Source organism: Scatophagus argus, chromosome 22 (assembly GCF_020382885.2).
Source record: "Scatophagus argus isolate fScaArg1 chromosome 22, fScaArg1.pri, whole genome shotgun sequence".
Taxonomy (NCBI): domain Eukaryota; kingdom Metazoa; phylum Chordata; class Actinopteri; family Scatophagidae; genus Scatophagus; species Scatophagus argus.
Window position 1 is genome coordinate 1160268 of NC_058514.1, and position 23547 is coordinate 1183814.

Genomic DNA, 23547 nt, shown 5'->3' on the forward strand with positions numbered 1-23547 from the left:
CCTGACATGCTGTTTATCCATCACGACTGTTCTGGTGTCTCCCTGTTTCTCTAATGTAAAACTAGCATCTATGTGAGCAAAATACATGTAGTGAAGGAAAAACTATTTACCTCTGAAATGTAGTGGAGTGGACGTATGAAGTAGCATAAAAAGGAAATACTCAAGTAAAGTTCAAGTATGTCAAAATTGGACTTGAGGAAATGTACTTTGCACCGCTGTTTACCTGTACTGGAGTTTTTCTACACTGTAGTACTTTTAGACAAGACTACGAGTACTTCATCCACAGAGCCTCACAGTATTTCAAAACAAACACCTGAAGAGTCAAACTGCATTAGAGAGAGCTCAGGTCCTGAACACACACACACACACACACACACACACACACACACACCATTCACACTCTGTCCTGTTAACACACACCTTGAATGTTACATTCATGAAAATGCGATGCCACGTTCTCTCCCGCTCACACTCAGTCTGAAGGTCTCCTGTCCAAAGCTACCTGCAGCAATCGACTGAATAATCCATCTGGAGATCATTTTCAGTGTTACACACACACACACACACACACACACACACACACAGCTGGTCGTACACAACCTGCTCTCTCTCTTTTCAATGTCAGCAGTTTACACCAAATGAGTCTCGACCGGCCACACACACACACGCACACACGTATGTTAGACATGCAAACATGCTTGTCTCTCCATCTCACACACGCACAAACACACACACACACACACACACACACACACTCTCTCTCTCTCCTTCTGTGTTTCTCTGTGTCGCTCTACCTTTGTTCACCCTGCGAAGGATCTGGCAGCGACATTTAAACGACACAGCGATCATGGTGAAGCCGAGCCGAGCGTCGCCTCCCCCTCCAGCGCCATGCAGATTCAGCCACCACAAACTACACCTCCTACTCCTCCTCCTCTTCCTCCTCCTCCTCCTCCTCCTCCTCCTGTGCGAGCGACTGAGTGACAGACGAGTTCCTCAAGCAGAAACCATCACGGAGACGCTTCCTGAGGCTCGGCGGAACGAGGGAGAGGGAGCGCTGCAGATGTGAAGCTCCTCCATAAAATGAGGCAGCAGAGGAGGGAGGGGGGAGGGGAAAGGGGGGAGGCAGAGTCTGCGCAGATGGGAGGATGAAGAGGACGAGGAGGAGGGGGGTGATGGAGGGATGATGGCAAGGCAGAGGGAGGAGGGAGGCTGCTGTGTCCCTCAGCTGGTCTATAATGTGTTTCTGTGCAGGATGGATGGAGGGATGGAGGAAGGAAGTGGAGAGAAATGGAAGCATAATGCAGTGAATTGAGATAAATGGAGGAAATAAATGGTGCTAAAAGGAAGCAAAAGAATAATTCATGAGTGGAGAAGAGAAAGAAAAGGAAAGGAGGGAAAGGGAAGAAAGAATACAGAGGGAGAAAAAACAAAAGAAAAAGGAGGAAAAAATCAAGGGGTAAACGACAAAATACAATGGAAAGAAAATAAAAAAGAGAAGAAATGGTGAGGGTGGAGGAAAAGACGGAAAAACACAAACCAAAGAAGGAAAGAGATACGAACAGAAGCAAAAGAGAGAAGGGAAGGAGGGAGAAAGGATGTGAAGGTAGGAAAGAAGGAAACAGCACAGGCACTTTGAAGAAGTACATGCAGTTGTGCTTGTGTTTAAAACTTGTAGTCTCCCAGTGCAGGCTGAGCTGATGACATCACTATGACATCATTGGGGTTACTCCTCAGACGACATTTTACTGCTCCTCATAGTACTCCTCAGGTACTATGCTTCAAGTACTTGCTTGTGTTCAGTATTTATAACAGCCAGTAGAGTAAATATGTGTTGTACCATTATGATGTTTAAAGTACTTTGTTGTAACAAGTAGTATAGATTATGAGCTGGTATTATTGTGATCAGTTTCAGACAGAATATTGTCAAAAGCTACAGCAGTGAGTAGGATACAGTACACAGTATACAGTACAGGATTTTAAAGTGAGTACTACAGTGTTTTAACTCAAGGCAACACAGCCCAAAGTGTTATTGTTGTTTTCCTGACAGTGTATGAGCCAATAAGAAAAGAGCACTTCTGTCCTCTGTCACGTCATTGGCTGACTCTGGAGGAGGGCGTGTCCTGGTCCAGCAGGTAGTGAAGTCTGACATGTGGGTCAGTGTTCCAGCAGCAGATTACAGCAGATTAGTATGTGTGTGTGTGTGTGTGTGTGTGTGTGTGTTAAAGGTATTAACAGTGATGTTACCATAGCTGCAGCAGAATGCAGGTCAGCATGCTATGTTCATATGAAACACGTCTGCAGCCTCTCACACGATGATGATGAAGAATTTATTATATAACTGAAGTATGTGATCCGCTGCTCTGATCTCTGCTGCCCCCTGCTGTTCATACAGCTCAACAGCTGCACTCTGAGCCTTTCCTGCCCCCTGCTGGAGACAGCATGGCAGCACAGCAGGAAATCACCATCGCAGTACACTGTATTTATGTCTGTAGTACTGCTACATCGACTTTTAACTGCTGTTACATCATCTTTCTACTGAAGTACTGGAGATCAGAAACTTTAAGAGCAGACGTGGATACTCAGACATGAAGTCTCCTCCTCTGCTTCTACTACTAATACTACTACTACTGCTACCACTGCTACTGCTAATACTCCAAAAACAACAAAAACTGCTACTGTTTCTAAAATAAATGCATGACCAACAAAAACAGCTTTTGGTGCTGAAAAGAGTGTTGTTACTGCTGCTACAACTAGTACTACTGCTGTTGCAGCAAAACCGGTAACAACACAAGAAGTCAGAACCCGCCAAAACAGGTAGAACCACTTCGATCAGAACCAGCAGTCAGAACCAGATTCTCTACACCGGCTTATGTTTTCTTTCTGTTGTACAAAAACAGCAAACACACACGTCACATCCTGGATGAGAATATACAACTTAAGAAAACTGTTAAAAGTTGTTCCTTCTTGTGCTGCTGAAGGAAAATGGGAATCCTGGCAAAACTTTTTTCAAACATAGCAGGTACTTGAAAGTACTGGTACTACATGAGATATACAAACTGACCCTGAATTCAGAAAATACTGAAAAAATGAACACAAGCGAAGTTCCAGAGCAGGTGGTTCCCTGAGAGGGAGAAAATAATGTCAGTAAAAACTTGTGTTGTCACCAGCTGTAGTACTTCTACTGCGGTACTACTGCTTCCTGTTTACAGTCACAGAGGTCGAACAGGCGTTTCTGTATGCACATCAGATGTTATGATACAGTACAACGAGCCGATGTAGCCCATCTTACTGCTGTCAAATCAACCAGCCCCCAACGCACACACACACACACACACACACACACACGGCTGCAGCTGTTACCATGGAAACAGGCTGATGAATAATTGAGGGAAGAGAGCGGCCGTGCACCGTACAAAGACTGATTCTGAGAGATGAAAGAGGTTTTCACACACACACACTACAGGTTACCATCACAGCCTCCAGCACTTTCAAAATAAATAAGAATAAGAGTATAACACTGATCCTGTGTGTGTGTGCGTGTGTGTGTGTGTGCGTGCATGTCAACACCCACCGCCCAAAGTTAAACACGTGGGTTTGAGTCACCATGACATCTCCTTATGTAAGCACGCACACACACACACGCACAGTGCTAATAACACTGTTCCACAGAAGAAGAGCAGAGGAAGGACGTGTAAACCTTTAATTAGTGCTAACAGTCGGAGGCAGACTCACAAGTTTTCATGTGTGTGAGGACCAGATGGGACCAACTGACAGCACTGCAATCAACAGACCGAGAACACCTCAAATCATCACGTCAGCTGTTCTCAGACCAGCCTCCCTCCCGCTGAGAAACACAAACCTGGATTTCTACAAAACCCCCAAAGATTCTCCTCCCGTCAACAAATGAAAAGACCCAAACCAGCCTCATAATTAGAGTTTATGTTTCATTAAAAGTTTCAATAACTTCCTCAAACAGCAAAACTTTGAGACTATTTTCAGTTGTTGTTTTATTTTCTGTTTATGTCCACAGACAGATTCTTCAGCTGTTTAGCAGAACGCTGCAATGCTGTCTGGCTGTGAAGCTCCAGAAATGACGACTTTCCACCATCACGGGGTGATCAGGTAGTGGCTTCTGAATTTCTACTTTTGGGTGAACTGTTCCTTTACAGAAAGGAAGCCAAAGTTCTCATAATCAGGTAATACAGGAATCAGTTTTAGTCATTTTGCGCTCTTGTACTGTGCTGTACTTAAAGTGGCTCACTGTGATGCTGAAGAAGGAGAACTGGGCCATTCTGACCCGAGTCGCATCAGGTCAAATAATCACTTGAAGTGCCAATAAGCTCTAATGCATCCTTCAGCGTTCATGAGTCTTTGCTGCAGGACACAAATGGATTTTTATTTCATCTGTCCTGAATTAGGACCATGAAAAGCAAAAGCCGCTTCGCCCACTCGAAGGCCAGCTGACCCGAGAGGTCGGCAGGTCACAGAAGAAGTCAAACATTGTAATCATGTCAAAAACTGATGACAACCGTCCACCACACCGAGACGTGTTGTCTCCACCCCGAGACGTGTTGTCTCAGTGTGTGTATTAATCCTGGAAAGAAATCACTTGTTCTTTCATAATGAAACAAGCAAAGAGGAGCGAAACACAACACTTTTGATTCTCTCCAGCACCACAGGTTTTCCACATAGCGAGGCTGAACTCCTCGGTTTAGGAGGAATTAGCACAGAAAACAGGCAGTTGTTCTTTCATTTAGGAGAACTAATTAAACATCATGTCCAATAATGAGGGGAAAGTGCTCTGAATCCCGAGACGCTTACCGATTAATTAAGGTGAACTTGTGCATATTTCTGCTCTACTTTTCCTCCCTGGTTGTGTGTGTGTCTGTGTGTGTGTCTGTGTGTGTGTGTGTGTGAGTGGAGATAACTCAGCAGTGACGAACGCCGCCTCCATCTCAGCACCAATCGAATCACAGCAAACGGAAAAGTGGAAGCGCTGGGCCTGAATGCCAGCAGAGTCTGACACAGTCACACATGGTGACGAGTACAAAACGAGTGGGTGTGGTGTCTGCTTTGTGTCAGGGCTGCTGACGGCAGCCAGCAACAGACGGAAAGAAAGATGTTTTTACAGATTAGCATATTTTGTTTTTTTACTGACTCAGTTTTAGCCAAATCAGGAGAGAATTTAATAAAAACCACAAACAAAATGTTAAATTAGAGCCGAGGCGTCCTTCAGCCGCCCGTTTTCATCTTTAATCTCCCTCATGCCGAACACAGGACCGGTTATGCAAATGAAGTCCTTATTTAAAGCATTAATTAGCACGTTTTTCTATGTCAACTGCTGCGAACTGCACTGGTCTGAACTCTGTGCAACAGTCATTTCTCCTCATTTATGTGCAAATTTATGCCTCATGATGTTGAGACACGTAATGAGATCATCGAGCAGGCAGAGAGAGAATATGGCAGCCGGGCGGAGAAGCAGCTGAAAGATGACATCACTGATGGAGGCGTCGCCAGACTCCACTAAAAACTGCTCAGTTCGGTGAGTTGAGAAACTTTATAAACTTTTTCAAACAAATTCTATGAAAAAAATGTATTATTGTTATTACTATTCAGACCTTTTTGTAAATTCAAATGTTGTACGTTAAGTTATTTCTTCTTTGTGTATATTAAACATGCAGTGATGCACATGTTTCTTTGCATATAGAGGAAGTGATGCAGATGTAAACCAGGATCAAAACACACACCTGATGTGGTTTAAAGCCCTAACAACATCCCAAAAAACCAACCAGATCACATTTCATCAACAAAAACGTGTTTGTATTTTAAAGAACAGTTTCTGTTTATCACAACCAGCAGTCAGACGATCAGACATGTTGGTAACAAACCAACAGTTTGGCCAACACATGATCTGAACCAGGGGTCCCAGCTGGTCCAAACATGGGACCGTCCACTGCCTCACCAAACACCTGTTCACTGCGTTTCCATGAGTCCCATCTACCTGTCAGGACCCTCCTGCTGTGAGGTGAAACGCCAGGCTGCCTCCTCTGCTCATTTCCAAATGAGAACTCAAAGCAGCAGCTTAAAACAAATTATAAAAGCACCAGAAGCTCTGCTCCAAAGCCAACACAACAGGCAGGTGTGTCCACATGGCTGACGGAGAGTTCGCCAGCAGGCCACTTGTACTGTCAGTGGTCCAGTTGCATTGTGGGTAATAGGTGTCAGGTTTGTCATGCCCATCAGTGTTACAGGAGTTTCTTTAAGATGAATCTTAGTTTCAGATGCCAACTGACAACCAACACAGTTAAGAGGGAACCACGTGGGGACAAAAACCCATAACAAACATCATCAACTTTTAGCCTGAACATTTGGTTTAAGAATTTAGAATCAGGCAACATGAAAACATGACTCTGTGTGTGTGTGTGTGTGTGTGTGTGTGTGTCCGGGTAAGCCAGTCAACCAGCCTTTAATTGCCTTCATATAGAATCACACGCTGTGCTAAACACACACACTCACTGCTGGCTGGCTGGTCTGCTGGCAGCTCTGCCACTCGCAGCCATTTTCCACTCAGGAATAAAATTTACATTTACATCTACACACCAATGCTCGTGAAATGTACACAAACAGGGATTTTCCTCACAGAAAAACAGCCTGGAGTGAAGTTAATCTGCTGGTCCACTTCATTCAGAAACATGTGAGTCGACGAGGACGCACAACAAAGTCCTTCACAAAGTTCACAAACACTTTAATCAGCGTAAACAGTTTAGTGGACGGTGAGTTCGAGTCCTGTTTCAGTTCGGTTCAGTTCAGTTCCTGAATTTCATCTAGTCTCAGCTGACGACTATTTTCATTTTCGCTTTACCTGCCATTATTTCTGTTTTTAATCATTTAGTCTATGAAACTGGATTCTCTAGTTTCCTATAGCCCAAAGTGACTTCAGTCCAGAGTAAGTGGTCCCAATCTTTCTCTACTTACTGACACTTCATTGACCACACAACTGATTAATCAAGAAAATAATCATCACAAATGATCACTAGTTGCAAAGGACATAATTTATATATCTTATTGGTAAAACAAATGTAGGTTTTTCTCTTGACTTGAATGAATGATTTTTGTTCGTGCAGCTGATTGGTTTCATTGGTGGAGAAGCAGAGTTTAAACAGCAGACCAAACAGGTGACAGCTACAAGACAGAGCATGTTGTCGAGCGAACCACAACTCCCTCTGAGCTCTGCGGAGAAACAACATGTGATCTGAGACGGTGGCCCGGCGGGGTCAAGCTAAAAGCAGAGCTCTGCAGAGCTCGCTGGATAAACTCAGTTTATTTCATTTCACTCATATCGTACAGCAGGAGGAAGTGGAGACGTGTCGGCGGACACACCTGATGTGGGTGTGTTAAACTTACCCCAACTTTTGAAAACTGATTTTCCCTAAAGCTTTCAGATTCCCCCTGGAGGTTCCTTGTAAACAGACAAAAGTCATGGGTCACAAACTGAGGTTTTGAACGTATCGGCTGAGTTGTTAGCATAAAACAGAGACCCACTCATAAAAACACTGCTCTATAGCACCTCTAGTGGTCAGAAACTCCACAGGGAGCCTTTAATGAGTCTGCTTTTTTTATCAGAGTGTAGTCGTTTCCTCCGACGCTGGCAGAGTTGCTCTTTATTTCTCTTTATTTCAGGCGAGGCAGGCAGGGAATCTGGGTCACAATAAGATCATTAATCTTTAATATTAATTAAAGGTTAGGTTTGCTTTCTAATTAAAGCTTGTGGCGCCACAGGCAAAAAGCCTCGTTTGTACAGCTGAACCTGTGATTTAATTAATAACAAACTGGTGAAGAACATTCAGCTCCTCAGTGAAGCGATGATCCGTTCTGAGTCCTGCTTTTGTCTTGTTCCAGACGAGAACCTGGAACAAGACAATCAGACCAGTTTGTGATAAACCAACACAGCAAGTTAAAGCTGGAACCACTGTGTGTGTGTGTGTGTGTGTGTGTGTGTGTGTGTTTTCCCCACATTGTCAACATTCCTTTCCTCAGTCAACACTTCCTCCCTTATTATTACCCACAAACCACCCGGCCCCTCTGTCACCTGGATACCTGAGTGTGTGTGAGGGTGTGTGTGTGTGTGTGTGTGTGTGTGTGTGTGTGCACTGTAACTGAGCAGCGTTTGCTAACGACCTTCATCTATAATACAAGACCTTATACACACACACACACACACACCCTCACACACACTCAGGGCTACTTGAAGTGCCATAATCTGTTGATAAGCTCCTCTGGCTCTCTCCACTCATCTCTCCACCTCACTCCCTCCTCCAGCAGGACAATAAAACAAAGCCCCTCTCTCCCCCCTCTCTCTCAGTGCTCCTCTATGGGACTCACTCACTCACTCAGTAGGTGTGTGTTGTACTTGCTGGTGTAGTAGTAAACGTCTTCGTAGCCTTCCTGGTAATCGTCATCCGCCCGGTACCTCCTCCCTCGCCTCCTCCTGCCCAGCAGGCGCAGCAGGGCCAGGAACCGCTCCATCACCCCCACCACCACCACACCAGTTCCAAACTGGGCCGAGCCTGGCCGGGCCAGGCTAAGCTATAAGCTTACAGCAGCGACAAGGGCTAACGGAAAGCGTTATTCCAGAGAGACGGGGAGGGGGGGAGATCAGGTTTCCTCCTCGTTCACTTGCTTCTGCACACACACTCACTCACACACACACACACACACACCTCTGGATGTCACACATGCACATGCATGTACACACGCATTAGCTAGCTTGTACCAGACACACACACACTCTCACTCACTCTCTCACTCACTCACATGCTCTTTGTACTCCCTGCTCTATCTGCAGCCTCCCTCTCCTCCTCTGTTCCCGTCTTCTTTCGGCTGTTGGTGCATCTAGCCGGGCTCAGCCAATCACAGGGCTCACAGCTCACACACACACACACACACACACTCGCTTGCTCACAGCTCTCGCCCTCTAACACACCACTCCTCCATCTCAGCACTCCATTGTGTGTGAACGTGTGTGCTGTAAATGTGCACTTGAAGAGTCAGCAGAGAAGAGACGAGCTTTGTTTCCTTCATCGGCTCCTTCCTCCCTTTGTCACTTCCTCTCTCACATTTCCTTGCTTCCTTTATTCTACTGTTCGTATTTTCCCTTTTCCCTTCCTTCCCTCCTTTCTCTATTCATATTTTCCATTTTTCCTTTCCTACCATCCTTCCTTCCTTCTCCTCCTCTTCCTCCTCGTTCACACACTTTAATCCAGCGAGGGGGAGGGGAGCTCTTCAGGCATGTGTGTGTGTGTGTGTGTGTGAATTCCAGAGAGTGGTCTGTAATTGAAAACTGGGAGGGAGGGCAGGAAACGAGGAGATGAAACAAGGTGAGGGGAGGAAGATGAAAGGAAACGAGGGAAGGTGATAGGAGAGGAGGATGACACGAAATGTGAGGAAAGAGGAGAAAAAACTGGAGAAAATGAGGATGAAAGAAGAAGAGGATGAAAAAAGAGGAGAATAAAGAAAAGGATAGAAGGAAGCTACCATAGGAGACAAGGAGATGAGGATAACAGGAAAGGAGAGGAGAAGAAGAATTGGGATCTTTACTATTCATCTAATTCTGTTTCCTCTTGTCCTTCAGCCTGCGAGGAAGAGGAGGAGGAGGAGGAATCAGACAGCAAACAGACCTCACTCCAGTGACACGCAGGTGTACTCCAGGTGCATCAGAGCACACTGCTTCAAGTCTTGGCTCATTAAGGTAAAATGAAGTCCAAATTTGTCTCCTGTCCAGCTGCACGCTGACATAAAACCAACTTATTGCGTCTACAGTCTTTCACAGGCAAAGTAAATGTTTTATTTTAAAAATAATCACAAAGTTCTTTCTATCAGTGTGTAGCAGCAGCGATCAGACATCAGGTGTTTTTCCTGTGTCTCTCCCAAATGATGCTGCAGTCGGCAAAACAAATCCTCCACTGTCACTGGTCTGTGAGGAGCCCCGTTAGCCCAATGAAAAGCACTGAGAGAGGAGAGCAGAGGAGGCGTTTACTCAGACAGGAAGCAGCACAAAGCAGCAGCTGGAGCGTCAAAATGATCCAAAAACTACGCTGAAAAATGAGACACAAACATTTCGAAACTGTAATTAAATGACCCTGACAACATTCTCCTGCTGCTCCTGGAAGATCCACTTGGGAAATATAAACCGTCCAAGTCTAACCCTGACCCCAAGTCCACAACAGCTCAGCCGAGAGCCATCTCCTCACCCTGACCATAAACCCGGTACATTAAACTGTACGACTCATTAAACGCTGCTTCCTGACACTGAGGGATCTGCCCGGGAACAGAAGGACTCATATCTGCAGAGACAGCTGCATCTGGTCAGTGTGTTTGGCAAAGCTCTGAGATGGCCCACATCCTGATCTGAGTCCTTTAACAGTGAATATATCAGTCCTGATAGCAGCACTGTTGATACAATATGTATCTGCCACTCTGAACCACAACGTCTCTGAGCGCACATCTGACCTCTGCTGAAATACCCGACGCTATGACACACACAGAAATGCATCTATACGTTACTGAAAATAAGACAGAGGACATAAAGAGTTGTCTCGCTGAGCCCAGTCAGCTGCTGACCCAACCAACATGTCCATGTGGACCCCACATGGGTTAGTGATGGGTTGGCACCACAGTTTGGCTCCAGATGGACCCCATGTGGGCCGTTAATGAGGCTACAAGTCAGCCCTGTGAGGTGCAATAATCTCCAGGCCCTGACAGACCCTGAGTCTAATAACTGTCCAATGAACAGACCCGAGGTTAACGATTGGACAAAAGGGGACCACAGTTGGGATGCTACAAGTGTCAGTAATCACCCCATCTGATGGAACAAAGTTTGTTAACCATAAAACACCCATCTGAGACTGGTGATGACAGCAGTGTTCATGTGCTCAAGGTCCCAAACCTTTACAGAAAAGTTAACCTAAACCGTCTTCACAAAAAGCATCATGTTTTGCAGGATAATCTGTGCTTTCCCACACTGCACACTGGATGCTCTACATTTCGCTCCTCCTTTCCCAGTCCCAAACGAGGCTCCATTGGCAGCTCATCCAGGATGTTGGCTGAGGAAATGAGAAGCCAGCAGTCCGCCGAGAGCAGACTGTGACCAGAATATTCTGATCATTCACACATGAAGATGATTAACCAGGTTACCGAGTGTTTCATCTCCAGTATGATCAAAGAGGTTGATCTGTTTGTGAGCAGCAAAAAGACTCAATTCTCGCCAGCTTTTTAAATACCAAAACACTCCTTTCACATCTGACGCTTCAGTTCACACTGGAGCTTTTGTCTCTTTACTGTAGTTCATTGGCTTCTCTTTTTTAAAAGGTGTTAACTGAACTCTGAAGCGGTCACCTCACACACTCCATTTTAAGTCTGATAACATTAATGAATGTGCTGATGAACATGTGACACCAGACTTTGACTTCCCACGTGTTGTGGGGCGGCTGTGACATCACAAAAACTGTCCAATCACTGAGCTTCCTGTCGTTCTGGTAACTGGACAAATTGAAAACATAATATCCCGGTCATGAGTGCTGCCATCTTGTTCTGGTGACTTCATTTGGAGCCAGAGTCTGTGCAGTAGTGATGAGGATGTGAAGCCAGTGGCATCGAGTTCCCGCCCACACACCCGTCTGAGCCAATCAGGAGCACAGACAACTATTCAGTTCCCTGTAATCACTGCTAGTGTGTGTGTGTGTGTGTTTACTGTCTGTCATTTTTCCATCAGCATTTTTCCGTCTGTCAGGCAGCATGGAATCGTGGGATACGAGAGTTGTCAGGACATGACAGGGCTCAGAGGTCACACACACACACACACACACACAGTTTCCTGACTGTCACCGTACACCCTGCAGACCAGCTGTCAATCACGGCATCTCTGTCAGTTGCAGAGGTCAAAGTTCAGAGAGGTTTACTGTCTGTGTGTGTGTGTGTGTGTGTGTGTGTGTGTGTTTCCTGTCTGTTCTTGGACATGTTTAATCACACCTCAGGACACACAAACACACACAGGGAACCGAGTGTGTTCATTTGTGTTGAACCTCTTTACTGCCAGCATCCAACTCAGCTGTAGCTGTGGGAAGTCAAGCAGTCAAGCTGTGTGTGTGTGTGTGTGTGTTTGAACAGGTGAGCAGCTTAAATAGATTACATTTCATCCATCGGACATGCTGATGTCCAACAGAACAGTTGTTGGAGATGTTTTTGACAGGTTTCCTTTTAATCTCTGGATCAATATATTGATTCAGTGATCCAACATGATCAAAGCAAAATGGAAACACTGATCTTTATCAGCATTTTTAAGGCACTCCCGTATTCTGAAACTCCCAAGGCAAAGTTTCTTCATCCTTAAACATTCAAACAGCTTCGGCACCAGACATGTAGTGAGGAGAATATTTAGTCCCATCTCAGGATTAAATCAGACGTGTTGAAATATTCTGGATTAAGAAAAGATGAGTCATTACAAGTTTAGCAAACACAACACAAACAGAAGACAACCTGGCAGGACATCTGACTCAACAGCGTCTCAACAACGTTAGCTGCCCTGATTCAACAGTGTCAATGAAATCATATCATGGCACTGACTGACTGATGTCAGCAAATATCATACTGTTGTCTAAACAATCACTAGAATATCAGTTACTGCCATTTTATGACAAACAAGATCAAATAAAATCCTGGGAGCTGATGCTCTTATGCAAAGCTAATTCATTCTAGAAGTCACACAAATCACAAATAATTTAGGGTTCAAGGACGCTTTGACACGAGGAGAAAAACTAAACAGTTAATTAGTGGTCGACCTTCAGTAGCACGAGGTACAGAAGCCCCCACACTAAGAGAATATCACAAAGCTCATTCCATCTTGGTCTGTGTGGTGAGGTTACATTAGCTCCGCCTCCTTCGCCTGTCAGACACCCCTGAGGGCTTCGGCAGCCCATGAGCACACCTCACGGATGCTTCACGCTGACAGCACTGACAGGTGGGCAGATGGTCGAGTCACATTCGCTGACAGTAAAGTCAGAGAGAGAGAGAGAGAGTGAGCCTCGCTGCTAAAAATGACAAGTGTGGGTTCATTTGCATATCACTCTCAAGCCTCTGCAGCTCTGTAACACGATTGGACGCCTCGTCACTGTGTGTGTATGTGTGTGTTTAATCTGATTCTCCATGCTACACACACACACACACACACACACACACACACACACTGTTGATCCTCACACTCCCCCTGCTGGTCGTTCAGAGGAACCTTCAAAGGCATCAGCTGCATTCAGAACCATGGACAGAACAGAAAACCACAAATTTTAGACACTTCAGAGGTTCGAGTCCTGCTAAAAGAAATACCCATGAGTCACTGGGTCAGACAGGCAGACAGGCAGACATTCACACAGATGATGATTGATAAAGCCTGAGGCAGAGGAGACAGACAGCGAGACCTACAAACAAACTGAACAAAAGAGGCAGAGAGGAGTGAATCTATGGTCTTAATGGACTGCTGAGTGACTGACCTTGATTCCTAATGGACACACACACACACACACACACACACAAACATACACACACAAACCTACAAAGTTCCTAATTTTTCTAAAATCCCGATTTGACCATTCATAAAAGTGTGGTTTTTCATGTGATCTAAAAATGTCGTGTTGTACTGATACATATTTGCTCCAAGTGTCTTCTCCAAATAAGCTTCAGACCAATTAGGAATTTACTAAATCTAATCTTTGGGCACACAAAGGTCCAAAGAAAATGATCCCAATGAATGCAGCAGAAGGAGAACTTCTTCTTCCTTGTCTGAACCTGGTGCCAATGTTACCCAGAATGCAACTCCCCCTGCTGACCGCTGGGTGGGAGACCCAGGAGTAACACGTAAAACGGCAGTAAGAAGCAGCCAAAGAGGTCTGCTCAGCTCACGACTTTGTTTCACAGTATTCAAACGACGCTGGCTCAAGTGACATCACTTGAGGACGTTCGTCAGTCTGCACGCAGCGCCCCCTGAAGACAACTTTATTCACAGCACCTGCAAACACGGGGACAATCTGATTCCCTTCAATCTACCGTTTCAGCTCCTTCACAGCTGAGCGGAGGAGGAAACAAACTGGTGCTGGTGGTTTGGCACATCAGAAGACCTCTGCATGAAGTGGAAACAGCTCCTCCTCTCCGAGCCGCTCGTGAGCCTCCAACTGTCAGCACCAGCGTTAATAATCACGTCAGATTCGCAGCGGACGGCATCCCGTCACTTCCACAGTCTTTGACTCCGCGAGAGAAAAAACAGCTTTAAAGTGGACTTTGAGTCAGGCTGCGAAAACTTAGTTTCCTCCTCTACCTTCCTCCACCTCAGAGAGAGAGAGACAGACAGAGAGTTATCTTGAGGATGCAGCCGGTACAAGCGCACACACATACACACACATGCACACACACACACACACACACACACACACACACACACACACACACACACACACACACACACACACACACACGTCTGTGAGCTTCTCAAGGACAATACAAACAGATCAGAGAATAGAGTGGAAATACTCTCGTTTCTCTGCAGGTTTCAGTGTCAGACCAGACCAACTGCTGGACTGTGTGTGAGTGTGAGTGTGTGTGTGCGTGTCAAAGTGTATTAATAGTGTAAGCGTTGTATGTCAGTGTGCCCATGCTGGGCTTATCCAAGTAGAAAATGAGTGTATGTGTATGATGCCAGCAGCTTGGCAGTCCACCTGGACACTGCCCAGGGCTCTGTGTGTGTGTGTGTGTGTGTGTGTGTGTGTGTGTGTGTGTGTGACAGATGAAGGACAGTAAAAGCAGATTCTGTTTCCTGTTGAAGGATTCAAAATTCTGCTCCTGTTTCAGTGGTTTCATCAGTCAGTCGTGTCAGTTGTGCTGATGTTTCACATCAATTAAACTATTAATAAACTAAACTATTAAAGAACGATGTGGAGGAGCAAACAAAAGACAACATCACTAAAACTCTACATGTGCACACACCTCGATTCACTACGGCAAGCAAAGCACCCCAAAACTTTATTTTATAAAGTTATTTTCACTCCTCATGGAGCCAGCAAAGATATTAGCTAGAGCTGCAACAGAAGATTATTTTCATTCTCAATAAATCTCTGGATTTGTTTTCAGATTAAATGATTAGTTGTCAGTAAATAGACATAATTAGCTCACTAATTACACAGAGCCACATGGCACACAACCCTCCATAAACTTGTCATTTTTACACTTTGTTTTTTGTGAGGATTAAACAAAGAGGACATGAATCAGTGAGGTGCTGGTAGGTGTTTGTGTTTGTCTGCTCTTTCTTTTCTTCACACAAAACATTTGCTTGTTCCAGCTTCTTACACATCAGCAACTTCTACTTTTCTGGTCATTTCTGGTTTGGGTTTTGGACTGCTGGCTGGACAAAAGAGGCAACTTGAAGACAGCAGTTGAGGCTCTGGGAAACTGATGAGTTTTTGACATTTTATAGACTAAGTGTAACGTCTGTAGTTTGATCCCATCCCATCTGTTCTGCATGGTCGCCACAAACCCAGACTCTGCAGTCAGAAGAGTGACGGCTGTTACAGAATGAATCACATGCTCAACCACCACAGACTCGTGTCACATTTAGCCGTCCACATACTTTTGGCTATGTAGGCAGAGCGGCAAGAACCAGTCCAGTGATATACTGTGTGACGCAATATTTACACAACTCTCTCTCACACACACACTTAAAACACACACATTTAAATGGATAAAGTCAGCGTGAAACACACACACACACACACAGTCAGCAGTTTGTTCCACAGTCATTGTGAGAGAGAGAGAGAGAGTCACTTGGCAAAATGTGTCAGAGACGATAGGGATAATACATTAAGCTGGATACACACACACACACACACACACACACACACACGCACACACACACAGACGCACACACACACACTGTCCTTTAAGAGGTGCTGATGTCAGAACTCTGCTCATCTTTGTCCTCAGGATTACTGAAGCAGACCTGACTGTGTGTGTGTGTGTGTGTGTGTGTGTGTGTGTGTGTGTGTGGCAGCAGAAGAAAAAGAGCAGTTTGTGACACTGTGTATTACTGTGTGTCTTAGTGTGTGAGTTTGAGCCATTTTCTCTGCGTCTAAGTAAAAAAGCTTAAAACGGAGGGATGATGTCATGCTGAGACACACACACACACACACATTAAGTCCCTCTCTAGAGCCAGTGTTTTGTTTGTCTTTTCTGGGCTCCTGTAGAAACATGGCAGACCCCGCCAGAGGAGCTACTCCCTCTGTAGATATAAAAATCTCATTCTGAGGCAACAAAAGCACAAATATTCTCAGTTCAGCTGATTAAACACTAATGAAAACATGAATATTATATTCTGTCTCTGCCAGCAGATCCTCCTGAAGCCTACACACTGGATCTTTAAACAATAGTACTTGTACCACAATTTGAAAAATACTATGAAAGTAAAAGTCCTGCATTCCAAACCTTAATCAGCAGAATGTGCTCTAGCACTCAGCCAGCCTGATGATCTGTTATGTAAAGTCATTTTTCAAGAATAATACAAACTACCCATTTAGAAGCCAGGCTTAAGCATGAACCTTCAGAAACCACAGACAGATAGTCCATGACCACGTCTGCTCTCTGCTCAGGAAACTGCTGTCGTCAGACTCACTGCAGCCGAGGACGTGAGGACGTTTGTGAGAAGGACGCTCCTGTCGACCAGCAGCTCGCGCTTCACTGTGGCCTGGAGGCAGACAGGTGCTGGTCCCTTCTGGACTTGCCAGGTAAGAAATCAGGGTCGTGAACCTGACGCGGTCGTCTCTATGGTCATCCACGCCTTTCTAAAAGAAGGTTTCAAAGCCTCATTTGGGAAAGGAAAATTACAATACTACCCAGAAACACTGCGTGGAATACATAAAACGAGTCAGTCTCATTGCAAAATAAGTCTAATTAACAGTTACTATCTTGCCAGTTTCTCTATCTGTTATTTCCCACCTCCAGCTCCTCCTGCCCCCCGGAGAGGTGAGGAGGTGAAATCTTCTTTTTTAACTCACGTGTTAAGATTTAACGTCTTGTAATTTGACAAGCTGGAGCCCACTGAGACCCACTACAGTACATGATATGTGGCTACTCGATACGCAGTACTACAGTAGTAACAGTCGTACACTGTGTCTCTTACGGTTTGTGTATCTATTATTTACCTGTTATCTATTTTTACTCTCCCGCCTTTGGTCGTCTGATCTTTTCCATCTCGTGCTGCTGTTTCCGTGTTTTACTGTCAGGCTCTTAGTATTTCAACATATTGTTATTTCCCAGCATCCTGCTATGAAGCACTTTGACCACAGTTTAGCTGGAAGCTGCACACCTGAGGATTAGATTATTATTATCTCTCCATGAGCACCACAGACAGGTTTACAACACAGCACCGAATCAACTGTGTTATGTGTTTTCTAACAGCCTCTGGGACTGAAGCAGGTCGGCTTAGAAAACGGCGAACATCCTCACAGCCGTGCTGCACTGCACTGGACAACTGAGCTGAGTCCTGCCAACACAAATCATGTTTTAAACACACACACTGACAGCAGACTGATGAGCTGCAACATTCAGTCAATCAGCACAACATTAAATGCCGACCATTCTGATCAATGAGAAATCATCTCGCTGGTCTAATCGAGCAAAAGAGCCGATTAACCCAAAGGTGAAACCGTTTGTTTGTGTTGTACATCTTTGTAATTAGTACTTTTCAAAATGTTATGACATTTCATAAAGTAAAGAAGTAATCAGTCAACTGAAAGAAGAACAAAACAATTAAAAGTAAAGACAGTAACCAAACACCTGTGACAGAGACATGTAACAGCCTCAGGATCTTAGACAGTTTAACAATATATCTGCTGTCCAAAATAACCACGATGAACTGAGTAAACGAGGCTGGAAATTTAATAAACATTAATAAACATCTCCTTCTGCACCATGTGACAAATGTTATTCATACTTTAGTCGCTGACGCTGAAAGCTGAAAGGCAGCATGACTCAGGTAAAATAATGTTTTTAATGTGTAACTGACAACCTAATAATACATTAGCCCATATAAGACTTTAATAAGTTATGCATCACAGTATCCAAGACTGAGTGACAAGACTCAACCATCTGAAAAGTGTTTACCATCTAAGTTTAGTTTAAGTGCAGTCAGCTACAGTTAACCCATGTTATAATCATTACATAGATGGATTCTGTATGTATCGACTAAAACAACCAAGTACCAAGTAGTGTCAAAACGTCTCCAGTCATTCAATCCTTTTCGTACCCAGAACTAGAAAAAAATAACTATTTGTTTGGTTTTGTTCTCAGCCAATCAGTGCAGGGGTTCTTTGGTTTAATGGCGACGTGTGATTGGCCCACAGCCACAGCAGCTACAACCCATACAGTCTGTGACGTTCTGAAAATGTCTTTGATTGTTTTACGCTACTGAATGTTTCCATTCACATGATGGGTACCAAATGAAGTGCTCTGTTGGTGTCAGCCTTAACAGCATGAGGACGTACAGGTGCTCCTCACTTACATGTTCTTATTTGTCTATTAGGACAAACGAGAACACACATGCAGGAGCAGTCATGTACAGTTTGTAGTGTTCAAACCTTGTAAACGTGAGCTAAAAATGGTTTGTTGAACCTGACACCACGTGTAAAAGGAGAATAACTGACCCCAGTACAGTTTTGGTGGGTGAAGACGTGTCTGTGGATTATCAGCTTCATTTATCTGCATCTTGTTCTCTCTTAGTGTGTGGTTTCCTGACAGATTCACATTTTCAGCACAAGTGTTGTAAATCACGAACACTTGTGACCATTTTCACCATCTATTACACTTCTAATTATTTCACTCATTAAATGATTAACACTGTGGTCTAGAACGTGTCCAAAAATGTTGAAAAGGTGTCCAGCACAATTTCCCAAAGTGACGTTACTTATTTACTTTATTTTATTTGTTTGCTGCTATAGCAATTGTTATTTTCTTTGCTCAGACTGCACAGGAAGTCGTGCTCTGATGTTGGGTGTTGCAGTTACTATAAAACACTAATGAAAACATAATTGTGGGCGTTATCTTATCGTTTCTGCCAACAGAGCCTCCTAAATCCTACACACCTTTAAGGCAGCATTTCCAAATCAAACCCAAACATATTCTGTCAGCACTGATCTGAAACAGAGAAAAGCTTTTCAGAATCAGAATCAGCTTTATTGACCAAGTTTGTGTGTACAAACAAGGAATTCGAATCCGGTTAGACTTTGCTCTCAAGTACAAAACAGACACCTAGCACTAAGAACACAGGAGGTACTAAATACAGTAAGATAAGGATAAAAATAGAAAAATAGAAAAAATACTATATACAGTAGAATAGCAGTGAATCAGTATATGAGAGGAGTATATGGAGTATATGAGAGGCTTTAAGAATATTTGCTGCTGTGCTTGAAAAATGGCTTTAACAATTAATTGATTGCTGGAATGGTTGCCAATTAGTTTTGTTTATAAGTCTAACTGATTCATGGACTAACTTCTGCAGTTATTGTCTCAACAGTCGGTGCATCGCAGCAGTTTGTAATAACTACTTCAAGAATTTCATAAATCTGAAGCAGCTGCCGGGTTTCATGCGTTTATTGTCAATTAAAAACTGTTTGTGTCCTTTAATTATCTTATATGCTGCACTGTTTAATAATACACTAAAACCACCACACAAATGCTAGTACACAACATATTCCACTACACAGAGGATTAAAACACTGTAGGCCCTCTCCAGCACCCCACCATTCAGCGCTGTGTTATATCATTAGAGGGGTGTTATGAAAACACTAATGGGTGCTGCTATGTGCTGCCAGAAGCCGTTAGAGTCACACATTTTAGCGGCTGTGAGAGCAGAGGCTGGTGCCGGCAGCGCACAGGTCTGAATGTGGACCATTAAACCCTCAACTGTCAACGTTTAGTCAAACCGTCGGTGCTTTTTCACCACTTGACCCTTCGGCATCAAACTGAAGGGTCACACAATTTACTGTAACACCCGTACACACCGGGGCTGCTGCCGTCCGGTAACGGCGGCCGTTACACACACACACACACACACACACACACACACACACACAAGGGCAGACCCCCGGCTGACCAGCGCCAGTCGTTATTCCTCGCCCGGTTGAAAGCGCTGGTTAGCCTGTTAGCAGCCCTGCTAAGTTCGCCCCGCTGCTCGGTAACGGTAACCGGTGATCGCTCTTAATGGCAAACACGTTCGCACACGAGTAGCCCATAACGTGAAATCACCGTAACGTCACTGTAACCTCACCCGTTGCGTCAGATTAGCACGGGACAGCACACACATTCACACGCTATCAGTTACCAACTTTCACTAATTTCAAGACTGTCACCGTCTGCGCGAGCTCTACCGGCGGCGCCAAACCACGCTGCACACAGATTGCACCGGCGATAATTAGTACACGCGCTCACACACACTCACTCACTCTCTTTCACACACACACACACACACTCTCTCTCTCACACACACACACACACAAGTACGTACTAAAACACACACGGAGGGACACACTCGCCGGTCGGTATGAACCCGTGCGGGTCGGTCTGGTCCGGTCTTACCTCCCTCCTGGTCCGGTTGGAGACAGGCCGGGATGTTTTTCTTCCAGCCGGGCATGATGCACCTCAAGGCGGATAGGGAGTCCAGGGCGGCCCGCTAGCAGATACACACCACCAGCAGCGGGATGAGCAGCAGCAGCAGCAGCGACGGCAACATGGCTAGTTAGCTTTAGCTTCAGCTGCTACACCACACAGGGATCCACCTCCCCCTGCACTCGGAGCCTACCTCACTCTGCCGCCCTCTCTCTCCTTTTCAACCTCACACATGCACGCGAACCCCTCTCTCTCTCTCCTCTCCTTCTCTTTGTCTATGTCTCTCCACCCCCTCCCCCTTCCGTAACTCTACCCCTCGAGCCTCGCCGTGGTCTCAGCAGGAGTGTGAGCGAGAGGTAGGCTAGTGGGCAGGGCGGCAGGGAGGGTGACGTGATGACCGTGAAGGAGCCCCGAGCGGGTCATCGGTTCGAACCCCGCAGCAGCCTCGCTTCTCGTCAAACTCTTCTTAAATCTGGGCAGATTGTTTTCAGGTGTTCGTTGGTCATTTCCGTTTTAGCCCTTTAAGTGATTTGCCTGACGAGCACGCGCCTTCATTCATTCACAGCAGAGAGACGGAGGGAGTCTGGTGGACAGACGTAGGGGGAATACAGAGATGGGATCAATAAAACTCGCCCAAGCAGCCTCCCAGCAGCCGATACAAGACAAAGATAGACTCAAACTACAGGAGCTCGAGAGAAAATAGAAAATATATCATCAGAGTTCAGCTGCAGGCCACCTAAAGCGAGCGATGGGCTACCAGTTTGTCGTACAACACGCAATGAAGTTGTGTGTATTTCTGTCTCGATGAAAGAAATGTGTCTGTTGTGTGATTTAAAAAGACAAAACATTTCACCCTCTGATATAAACAAACAAGGTGGTCAGGAGTCTCACGTGTCCACCTGTGCACAGTTGTTGCTGCATGAGACAAAACTTCAGACGACAGTAGCAGTTGTGGTGGTGACAGTAATTACATTTTGACGTGGCTATCTGAGGGATACATTTAATAAATAAAAAAGACAAGTTAAATCCAGCAGGCTGAAAAGGCACATTTGAAAAGCACATACAGACTAATGTTACAAAGTGCAATCAACAAATGTACTGTTAGGTGTTATTAAGAAAGGATTTCTCAGCATTATTTTTGAAATGGGCAGTGAGGATGGTGATGATCCCACTCAGTGTTGTACCAGCAAACGTGTTTTCAGCTCCAGCAGTGAGGAGAATAAAACATGTTACAACAAAATGCACAAAAACTGTTGTAAAGACACATGGTTGTCTGAATTAACAGTCTGCTGTGTTACAGTAATGAGTCAGCAGACATATTAACCTGGAAGCCACACACACACACACAGGTATGTGAAGTCCCCCTCCTGTCCGGACTCGCCTCTGAGGAATTCAGCCCTCCACCTGGCTGTAGATTAAAGGGGAATTCCGCCAAATTTCAGTCTTTAATGTTTTTTGAAGTCAAAGTGGAGAGCAAAGCCGTGCAGGTGATGGCACACTGACATCACAGAACACGTCCACAGCACAGCAGCTAAGTGACCGACTGACAGGTAACAGGAACATTTGTTCTCTGTGACTCGTGACCTCTCACCTTTAACATGGAGTACATGGAGCAGAAAGATCAGAGCAGGACCATTAACATACATAAAGATGGCCGACGTGTCTCCACTTCCTCTCGCTATACAAAAGTGAAGCCAAATACCCCTGATATGAGCGGCACCATCTTGTTCTGGTGATGTCATTTGGAGCCAGAGTCTGTGCAGTAGAGATCGGGAGGTGGAGCCTTGGTCTTACCCAATCAGGAGCAGCACTCAGCTGTCAATCAAGATGTTTCCGCCCCTTTTTATGGCATCAAATTAAAACTAATTAAAACCAAACTGATCAGAAAAATGAACACTTGAACAAACATCAGCGTGATAAGAACTGCCTAAATGAAGAAACCATCTTTAGAAAACGTTTATTTGACGTGTATTTAGAGTTTTTAGTCTGGCCCGTGGAGGGGGAGGGTCAGTGGTTTGGAGATGATTCAACACATCAAATCAAAAACAGACTACAAGAGCAAAATTATAAGGATTGCATTGAACTATTATCAACAGCAAAGTAAATCTATATGTTTTGGATATCGAATGAAAGTTATTTAATTTTTCATTATAAAGATTTTTCATTTTCACTTTCATTCATTCCTGAAAGTGTTTTAAAACTGGACACTTTCTTTCTTTTACTGGATTTCTTTTACAGTTGACTGGTTTTGATGGTTTGACAGATGGTTAAAAAAAACAAACAAAACTGAATGAATAATTAATTGAACAACAAACTGGATCCAAACCACTGGATCTTAAACACCTGATTAATTGTCTGGCAGCATCAGTGATGGTCTGACAGCCTTCAACATGACAAGCATCCATCTCTCCTCCCCATGGAGCTGTGGAGGGAAGGGTGGAGGAAAAGACGCGGTGAAGTGGAAGAATGAGTCTCTGCAGGCTACAAGACAAAAAGCAGAGACTGACCTCAATATGAGGAGAGAGACAAGCAGATACAGTCAGAGAGACAGACGTGGTGAACGCCTGCAGCCACTCAGACCCAATTCAGTCCAGTTAATCATTGTAATTAATCATTAAGCTGAAAATTTAAGCTTACAACCTGATTAACAGGTTAAATGAATGGAGAATTAGTCTGTATGAACTGATGGCATGTGGGTGAACAGTGAAACCCAACTCATTTTATTTTTAATTCTGGTTAAGGTCCCTGCACTTCCAAAGACACTTTTACAGTGACACAAAAGACAGGACATGCAGATGTTCACATTCCCCTTTTTCCTCATACTTTTGGTTGTTGGATTCGACAGAATGAATG

The 23547-nt window shown here is 44.6% G+C and overlaps 1 protein-coding gene across 8 annotated transcripts in view; it reads right to left on the reverse strand.

Annotated features, from left to right (window-relative positions):
- The window catches only part of grip1 (glutamate receptor interacting protein 1), a 39432-nt gene extending 18296 nt beyond the window's left edge, over nt 1-21136 (reverse strand). For 2 of the 8 annotated variants that reach the window (XM_046379080.1, XM_046379072.1), the window contains exon 1: nt 8391-8794. In XM_046379080.1, the coding sequence (XP_046235036.1) occupies nt 8391-8526 (136 nt within the window). In that variant the 5' untranslated portion in view covers nt 8527-8794. Of the gene's footprint in view, nt 1-794; nt 904-8390; nt 8806-20664 lie in introns of those variants that run through there. The other 6 variants (XM_046379079.1, XM_046379075.1, XM_046379074.1 and 3 more) reach the window with 5 other exon arrangements.
- Nucleotides 21137-23547: the final 2411 nt, after the last annotated feature.